Consider the following 9,754-nt stretch of genomic DNA (forward strand, 5'->3'; position numbering starts at 1 on the left):
CAGCTCTACTTAGCCCCAGGCTGAAGGCCGTGGAGATGGGAACTTACTCATGCAGTTGTATAGGTTCTGTCTGCCCTCCTCCCCACCAGTGTCTCTCTGCTTCTCTTCACTCTCTGGTGCTTCAGGCAGTTATTTTCTGTATTATAGCTAGGTGTTTTAGTTGTCTGCTATGGGCAGGAGGTGGGGAATGGGCTGTTGTCTGATACGGTTTTAGTTTGTCATACTTGGAAGCAGAAGTCCTTAATAGCTAATAAGATACCTTTACGTAAAGATACCTTTCACTTAGTGATTCATTTGGAGTAGTCTTACTTAGGTGAGGGTATGTCTTAAAGAAATTGAAGAAGTAGCTATGAAGATTTATAGTGGATCATAGTGGAGCCGGCCTGGTGGTGCAGCAGTTAAGATCGCACATTCCACTTTGGCAGCCCGGGGTTCACCATTTCAGATCCTGGGTGCGGACATGTGCACCGCTTGTCAATCCATGCCATGGCAGGCGTCCTGCATATAAGTAGAGGAAGATGGGCACGGATGTTAGCTCAGGGCCAGTCTTCCTCAAAAAGAAACAAAAGAGGATGATTAGCAGCAGATGTTGGCTCAGAGCTAACCTTCCTCAAAAAAAAAAAGACTTATAGTCTGTGGGGTAAATGCTTAAGTCATTTAGATTGGAGATATAAAACAATTCCTTTGACTTAATAAACAAGTTAATTTTACATAGTTCTAGCTTTCTCCTATATTCGAAAAGTTTGCTGCCAGGAAGATCACTAGAATAAAAGATGCTACTATGGGAAGATTTCAACCCCTGCCTGCCCTTGCCAGCACAAGGGGAAAGTTACCTTTCTAGTCCAGGTAGCTTGGCAAATGTGAAAAGAGTTCATCTTCACTTTGGAAGGGTATGGAATGATTGGGAATCCTACCCAAAGACCCCTTTTCATTCAGAACAGTGGTTTTCCTGTCACCTGATAGCGACATTTAACCTAATCTGTCTCCTCTCTATCTGGCAGTTGTAAATGAATGTGAATCTGTTTATTAATCCCTGTAGATCTATAGCTTGATGGAGACCTCTAACTCTGCCTCAAGAAGACAATCTTGGGGCCGGCCCCGTGGCGCAGCAGTTAAGTTCGCACGCTCCGCGTCTCAGCGGCCGGGGGTTCGCTGGTTCAGATCCCGGGTGCGGACGTGGCACTGCTTGGCATGCCATGCTGTGGTAGGCGTCCCACATATAAAGTAGAGGAAGATGGGCACAGATGTTAGCTCAGGGCCAGTCTTCCTCAGCAAAAGGAGGAGGACTGGCAATAGTTAGCTCATCTTCCTCAAAAAAAAAAAAAAAGACTATCTTTTTCTAACCCCTTGAATATAACTTTTAAAAACAAATTTAACCTGAACATAAGATTTTCAAACCAAATTGTAATTTCGTCCTGTATTCTTCAAAAACATTAATCATATGCTAATAATATATCCCTAGTAATTATTAAAATTTCATTTAGTTCTCATTTTGAGCCAATCTTTCGCATACCATATGATCTTTAATACTTAAAGGTGAACTTTATGAAGCCTTATAAATTGATCTTTATCTCTCATCAGACTTTTCAAAGAGTTAATAAGCATATTTTCCTCTGCCAATTCTAGGCATAAGAGTTAGTAGCTATGTGGTAGTTTCGAGAATACTTAGTTTTAAAGAGGCAATTTGACCTAGTGGTTAAGACCACAGACTGTTGATGAATTGCCTAGATTTTAGAGCCAGTTCTACAAGTGACTATTGGTATGACTTCAGAAAAATTACTTACCCTCTTTGTGCCTCAGTTTCCCTATCTGTAAAGTGGAAGTCATAACCAACTCTCCTCCAATGAATTAATGTAAGGGTTAAATGTGTTAATATATGTCAAGTGCCTTAGAACAATGCCTGGCACTTAGCACTACCTAAATGTTAGCTATTATTATTTCCATTATTGCTATTGTTATTGCTGTTATCATTTAGTATATTTACATTACTTGTGATCCAGGGACCCTTTCCTATAGCACTTCTAGTGCCTAGACCTCGTGATCTTTCCTGCAGAATCTGTTTCTGTAGTCGAATTTCTCAGGAGCCATCCTCATCTGATGTCTAAGTCTGGAGCTTCAGAACTAATATTTTCTAGACTTGAGCAAGTTAGTGTTTGAGAACTCCTGAAATGCTTTGGAGTATTCTCAGCATTAAGTTATCCTCTTTGTGGATATCTTCCTCCTAGTATAGGTATCACACAAATGTGATCTGGGGACCAGGGTACCTAAGTTCACTAGAAGTCTCTCTATAATGACCTATATCGTTGAGACTGTCACATCTTCACTGAAGACTGGAAAGGGAAACCTGGCAATTCAGATGAGTCTGAGGTATCCTGGTTGGTGGCAACATCCACTGACAGGGGCCTGCTCTCTCTCTTCCCCTCCACATGAAGATCTGTGAGATCTGACTTTGGAGCAAGGGTAAGGGAGATGGTAGTGAAAGAAGCAAATGCAGATCTCTCCTTCAGTATTCATGGAAGTTGGCCATGAAAGAAAGATTATTTTAAGTTGAACTTGAAATTACTTAGGTATTTCTGAAGAAATCCCTCAGTCGTAAGAGGAAATTGCTCTATTTGCACTATACAAACTTATCTCTGGAATGGTAGTGTTATTATTCTCTAGTTGTTCTTCCCTCTGCGGATAACTTCTCCAACATCCCACTGTCCTTTGCACCTTCACCAGAAGGTAGTCAAGTAAAAGGCAGACCATTTTGTTTTGCTACCCAAGTGGAGTTACTGTGGTAAAAGACTTATTAAAGTTCAAATCCACTTATATTTTTTAATATTTAAGTTCGCGTTCTCCTTATCTCTTTGGAAGAATGACTTTGAGCTGGGAATTTAGCAACCAGAAAGATGCAGACTGTAAATGAGTCCATATGACTAGAGCTGTAGGGTGAGGCAGGAATTTTTCACCTGGGATCAGGAAACTGCATACTTGTATAAATGGCTTCTGTATGTGTGAATATTGGTGGTGGTGGGGGGATACGGGTGTAAAGGTTGATAACTAACATAGAGTTCTCAAGAGGTCTTCACCCAATAAAGGGTAAGCTCTGTGTATGTCCATCAGCCAAATTTTCTTATTCTTTTAAGGTCTCCAGCTTACCTACATACCTGATACAGTATGTACAGTAGCTCCTAACCACTCTTGAACTGTCAGTGATATTTGAAAGTAGTCTTGGGTTGGTTTTAATAATAGTTTACATGCCCTTACATTCCTGGGCGTTCCTTGTTTTAAAACAGGTCATTTGAAATTCATATAAAATGCTTCTAATTGGAACATTGTTTTTTATCATCAACTGTTAGATACCCAAGCTCCAGTAGTTCCGTATTGGCGCCTGCCTGGTTTGGGCATTATCATCTACCTGCTGAAACAGAGTGCTAATGATTTCTTCAGCTATTATGACAGTCATCGACGGAGTGTCAATAAGCTACAGAATGTGGAGCAGCTTCCACCAGATGAGATAAAAGAGGTATGACTCTTACAATGATCTGTGGAGACTTTTGAAAAGCCATTACTTGTACTAATAAGGGGCAGGGTACTGGTGTCAGACTTGTGAGTAAAGATGATGTATGCAGTGAGACAAAAAGAATTAAAATGATTCTTCTCTGCGGCTTGAAGAAGAGTCCCTCACCTTAGCACCACACCTCATAAACATAGAAACTCTCGAATGAGAGACAGTGAAGTTGCACCATTCAAGAAAACCACGTGCCGTTCAGTAGCACAGCAGCTGGCCTTTGAGTAGTTTTGGTAATTTATACTCTAGACTCGGTGGTAAGAAACTTAGGTTTCTATTGCAGATGCTTATTCAGTAAAAGCAATTCCATAGGTAAGATGTCTCTGTGCCTTCAGCATCTTCACTGTTTAGTGAATTTTTCAGACAAACGGGATGGTGTATCAGACTTGACTGCCTGCTCTCAATGACCCAGAATCATTCCCTGGCATTTATTGTAGCTAGAGATACTGAGTTGCCAGGCTTGCCTCCCAAGGAGTCTGCTTTCTTTCCCGTTTGGCACTGTTAGGCATCTCTTGGCCAGTGCTGAAGTTTCTTGGTGTCCTGTGGCAGCCTGGATGTTGAACCATTTTGCCATTCCTGGTTCGCACCAGCTGTCCTGAAAAACTCCATGTCACTCTTAAGAGTAGTCAAAGCCCACTCCCTCTTGCCACTCTTCTGATATCACAGGGAGCATTTATTGAGCGTTTATGATCTGCCAGCCCCTGAGCCACAAGTTCTACCTGAATACATGAGACACATGTTGTTGCTACTCCCATTTCCCAGATGAGGAAGCTGAGACACTGAAAGTTGAATAACTTACCCAAAGCCACGCAGCCAGCAAGCACAGTACAGGTTGGGGCAGGAGTTGTTGGCTGGGTTCAGGTAATCCCTGAAACTGTGTGGTTTACACCTGGCAGCCCTTCCCCCTCTCAATGCTAATGCTCGCAAGGGGAACTGTAGCATCACGGTAAAATATGTGGCACTCCACCAGCCCCAACCCAGTGTCCGAATTTTCAGTTGAACCGCTGTGCTTATCAGTATGCCAAATAGAAGAGTGAGTGGGGTGGTTCTGGTTGATGATCCTATTGTTTATGCTCTAGCAGTCTACTTCACGTTTTCTTCAGAAGATACGTGACAGCTGTTACAGAAATTCTCTATGGCATTGCTACACCTACTGATTGAAAAAACCTGTTTTGTTTTAATTTGACAGGAAATTCAGGGTTGCTTGGCCTATCAGCAGATTGGAAATATCTGTTTCAGGGGCAGGACTTTTTCAGAAAGCAGCAGATGAATATTCATTTGTGAATTCAACTGCTTCTTTGGCTCTTGTTTTTTTAAGTCGCTAGTGTCCTAACTAGATAATAAGTCTTGTCTGCAAAGATGTTTCAACTTATCTGAATGTTTTTCACAGTACTTATCACAAGCAACCTGTTTTATAGTAGATTTTCATTAAACTTTTGTTAGAATTTATGTCGTTCTTAATACTGTGTTTGTTTCTTTTTCTTAGTTGTGTCAGTCTGTGATGCCTGCTGGTGTTGATAAAATCTCCACTGCCCAGAAGTATGTTCTAGCAAGAAGGCGTTTGGTGAAATTGATCAATAATCGAGCTAAACTGCTCTCCCTCTGTTCTTGTATCCTTACTGAAATCATAGGGGGACTTGAATGGTGACCTTTAAGAAAATCTTCAAATGTAGGAACTGTTTACTTATTCTCACCTTATTTGGACTTCAGAACCATATGGAAAGGGCCATAATTACTGTAAATGCCTGATGTATTTCCAAATTAAAATTTTTTTTCTTACCTTTTAGAGTAGCTAGTAATCTCTGTCTGGGCAGGAGATCCTTATCTCACATACTCCGCAGCCCCCACCTCCTTCCTCTCTGCACACCTTGCTGCTTTTTGGGGAGATGCCGTCAGTGCAGTCTTACCCTGTCTGTTAGACTGAGGCCATGGGTACATCACTCAGTACTTGCAGTCCTTTTTTCTCCTCAGAAACTAGTTTGTAAAAAAAAACATGTGATGACATTGTTTTCCTTTAATCTGAGCCTTTATCTGTAGTTATCATAGAGACCTGCCTATTTATTCTTTGGCGCCATTTGGAGTACTACTTGTTACATTGTACACCCACGGATTCTCAAGATTCCTTATTTGCCTCCAGGACCTTATTTAAAAGCAGAAGACTACATGGTAACCTTTATTCTGAAAATTAGTAAACCATAAATGCCTATAGATTTTAGCTCCTTGAAAAACAGTTACATTTTAATTTATTTTTTATGTTTCCATGTAACTAAGAGTGAATTAGGTAATTGAGAGCTGTTTAGTTACTAGACGTAGCTATTTTTTATATTTTACCTCTGTCCCTGGGAAATTATGGGCAGCATAAGAGCTTCTTGGAGGCTGCTCCTCAGCTTCTTGCAGGTTGCTGACCCAGCTCCAGAGCTCCAGAGTCCCCTGGTCACAGATAATTTTCCAGAAGAATGGAAGCAGGTCAGCCTAGGCCATGTTTCTTGTTGCTGGTCTGAGCCTCTAACTGATGAGCATGTATTGGAACCCTCAGCGGGGAAGAAACAGAAGAAAAGCGTGAGAACCCTGGCCTAGAACAGGGAAATGCTTCCCAGGGGCTTGCGTTTACTGAAAGTTAAAATAGAGTTCTCAATCTTGACCCATGTTTTTCATTGTCATCAGCTTCTTCCACCGTATAGTAGAAATGTACTTGCAAAGCTGGTTTGACTGTGTCTTTATTTCTAGATTCCTTTGCTTCAGAAACCAATCTGGATTTTAGAAGTGGACTGACTGTGGTAAGCCAACATGACATAGACCAGGTAAGGTTCTGTTGTCATTCTCTTTTTTTTCTTTTTGAAGGGAAAAGGAAAAGCCTAATATATTAACAAGATTATAGTTTTCACAGTTGCATACAAAGACTTCATTGGAATTCTGGCATAGCCACCTAACAGATACGTGACTTTGAACAACTTACTTAACTTCTGAGCCTTCATTTTCTCGTAAGAAATAGGAATGATAATTCAACCTCAAAGAGTTCCGTTAGAATTAAATGAGGTTTCATATGCGAGGCTCGTAGGGTAGTGCCTAGAATATAGTTCAATAGTTGGTAAGCATTATGATCTGGAAACTCCTAATTTCTTTTGATTAACTTTGTAGAATTTTTAGGCTCAAAGTATCACTCAACACTTAATTTTTCAGAAAATAACTTAATGGAGAGATCGTAAGTAGCCATTAACAATTCCACTGTAGTAGAGTATAATATCGTACAGCATTATGTACTTAGTAACAATTTGATCAGTAGTATTGGAATGAATGAAGCACATTCCAAAAACAATTAAAATGGAAACCTCATATGAAACTAATAGCAAAGTCTTAGAAACAAAGTAGTTACCAGGGTGTATGATATTAGGGAAAATGAATTAGAGCTAGCTCAGCTACTAGACATCTGACTGTCCATGCCGTGATTTGACAAAGTCTCTGCTCTTCCCTCATCCCTCTTGGTCACTGCCTTTCTTAAAGCTGAAGGTTGGGCCTTATCCGGGAAAGAGAGGTGCAGTTACAGCATCCTCTAGACCACACTTAGCCAGACATCATAGATGCCAGACTCTTATCCCAGCCCTGACTACACTTGCCCCTTAGTGACTTTGTAGCAGGAATTCATTTTTTGGCTAGACTTGTTTAGAGAAGCTAATGTTAAGTGAGGCCATGTGCATAATTAGCCAAAAAAAACATCTTCCAGAAGATGTCTAAAAAATATATGTTGGGGCTGGCCCAGTGGCATAGTGGTTAAGTTCGCACACTCCACTTCAGGCATCCCAGGATTCACAGGTTCAGATCCCGGCTGTGGACCTACACACTGCTCATCAAGCCATGCTGTGGCAGCATCCCACATACAAAAGGTAGAGGAAGATTAGCACAGATGTTAGCTCAGCAACAATCTTCCTCACCAAAAACATTAATAATAACTAAATAAATATATGTGGACTTAATGACCATTTCTGTTTCATTAGACTGGTCTGTTATAAAGTTAGAAGAAGTACAAGATTAATAAATAATTTTCTCACTCAGTGCTCTGATTTTAATGCAAAACTGAAGGCAGGTAGGTTCACTAATTTTTTCTTAATTTTAGTGTTTCAGTATACTAAAACGATCCATCTGAAATGACATATGCATTCTAAAATAAATATGAATTCTAAAGTGTGTACCAGGTTCCCTCCTCGCATTTATATTTTTTGAAAGTAAAAGCATGCAAACGTTTTTTTTTTTTTTAATTGAAAAATGAAGTAAAAGCATCTTTCCAATTTGTCCTTTGTTTCTTTCCCCAAAGGCACCCACTCTTAACTTCTTGCATGGCCCTTCAGGCCCATTTTGTATATGTCCATGTATCAGCAGCAGCAGCAGCAGCAGCAGCAGTTATTGCTATTTAAAAACAAATTTAAATTTTTATACATTTATATAAGAAAGGAATGGGAAAAGCAGTATCATACCAATAAACTCTAGGGTGGAAAAAGTGAATGTTTAGTTAATTTGGTATGTGAGAAAGGACCACATAACAAAAATTCAAAGGTATTTTAAATTGGAAAACAGAATAAAAGAAATATTTGAGACTGCAGTTTTAATAATGAAATGTCATCTGTGTTACCTCTAGCTTCAGGCTGACGCCATCAACGCTTTTGGAGAATCACTACAAAAGAAACTTCTGGACATTGAAGGATTATATTCAAAAGTTCGATCTCGCTATAGTTTCATACAAGCTCTTGTCAGACGTATCCGAGGCTTACTGAGGATATCACGGAACTGAGAGCCTGTGCTAATATTCTTCTAGGGAAGAGATGAATTGGGGAAAACTGTCTCCGTTTTATAGATTAGTTTGTTTCTAAATTATGACCAAAAAATATTTTGCTATTTCTTTCTTTATATATGGACATCTTTTCTGTAAACTTCTGTGCCTGATTTCATCCTCACTAGTGAAAAATAAATGCTTTTTAAAAAAACAAACAAAACAAATGTATGACGGGTCTTTTGAAATTTTACCTAGAAAATGATCATTATTGGGAATCCAACAAACAAACCTTCCACAGTCACTGGTGGTTTTCCCCCAGGGATATTACTGTGAATGCTAAATTAAAGGCATAATCGGGAAAGTCTTAATTTTTTCTCCCTTTGTACCTACACTACACTTCCGTGATATTGAGTGTTACTCCGTGGGGTAGAGTGGATAATAAACTATACTCATGCCCTTTAACAGAATAGAATAGTACTATGAATAGTATATTATAGAAATGTCTCAAAAAGTTAAATTTCTCTTCCCTAAACTTATCTTTATCTTTTCTGCATATAAATGATGATATAATAATTTACATTTGTTCCTTAGAAATGATTGTGAAATTTCTCAAATTAATCATCTGCCTATATTTCTCATATAATTAGTATAAAGGCTATAATTAGGGCAAAAGAATTAACACAATCACCACTCTATTTCTTGCCCAATTGTATTTATGTTAAGTGACTACCTCATCTGTAAGTCCATTTTTCCCTTTTTGCCCACCAGTTGTTTCAGCCTAGTATGTAGGAGAGACTGCCGAGAGGAAAGAGTCTCGACTCTCCTGTAGTAGCAGGAAGTTAATACTTAGTTCTAGTGTGTTGCTATTTTTTTCTAATCTAACAATAAAATTGCCTTGGCTTTTAAACATCTTTTTAAAAAGGCTTTGTCATTGTTAGAGTTTGAAATTAATTTACTGCCCACCACTTACAAACATTAATCTTTAACTGGAAAGCATCCTGTTAACAAATAGAAATCTTAGAGGGGTGTGAATGAATAAGTGGGTCCAAAATGTAATAGTAATGACTGTCGCTCCACTCGTCAGGCATATGGTAATCTTTATCATCTGGAACACAGGCTTGAACCCAGAAATAATCAGAACAAAGCTTGGGGCACAGAATCAAAGCATTTTATAAACCTCTGAAGTCTGAAGCCTTCCACAGGATAGAGATAGTAGCTAAATTTGGCTTTAAGATTTTGGATTTACTAAACTTCATTAGCTTGTTTTCCCATCATTTCTTCCAAAATTACAGCAGACTGTGGATCAGAAGTTGGGGCAGGAGAGAAGTGTGTGGGAGGTAGAGGCAGGAAGGATGGCAGCTGTGTGGGTGCTGCTTAAAAGGCTGACCAGAATACTGTTTGTATGATAAATAAAGCAGGGAGAGGCTAGTAATCAG

General features: G+C 39.4%; 1 protein-coding gene across 1 annotated transcript in view; it reads left to right on the top strand.

The window, feature by feature from the left end:
* NUP205 (nucleoporin 205) overlaps positions 1–8,548 on the top strand; it is an 82,623-nt gene extending 74,075 nt beyond the window's left edge. Inside the window, exons 39-43 of the mRNA XM_046669582.1 lie at positions 3,342–3,508; positions 5,040–5,163; positions 5,591–5,719; positions 6,281–6,354; positions 8,184–8,548. Coding sequence (XP_046525538.1) covers positions 3,342–3,508; positions 5,040–5,163; positions 5,591–5,719; positions 6,281–6,354; positions 8,184–8,336 — 647 coding nt within the window. The 3' untranslated portion in view covers positions 8,337–8,548. The remainder of the gene's footprint in view (positions 1–3,341; positions 3,509–5,039; positions 5,164–5,590; positions 5,720–6,280; positions 6,355–8,183) is intronic.
* The last annotated feature ends 1,206 nt before the right edge of the window (positions 8,549–9,754 follow it).

Source organism: Equus quagga, chromosome 8 (assembly GCF_021613505.1).
Source record: "Equus quagga isolate Etosha38 chromosome 8, UCLA_HA_Equagga_1.0, whole genome shotgun sequence".
Classification (NCBI taxonomy): domain Eukaryota; kingdom Metazoa; phylum Chordata; class Mammalia; order Perissodactyla; family Equidae; genus Equus; species Equus quagga.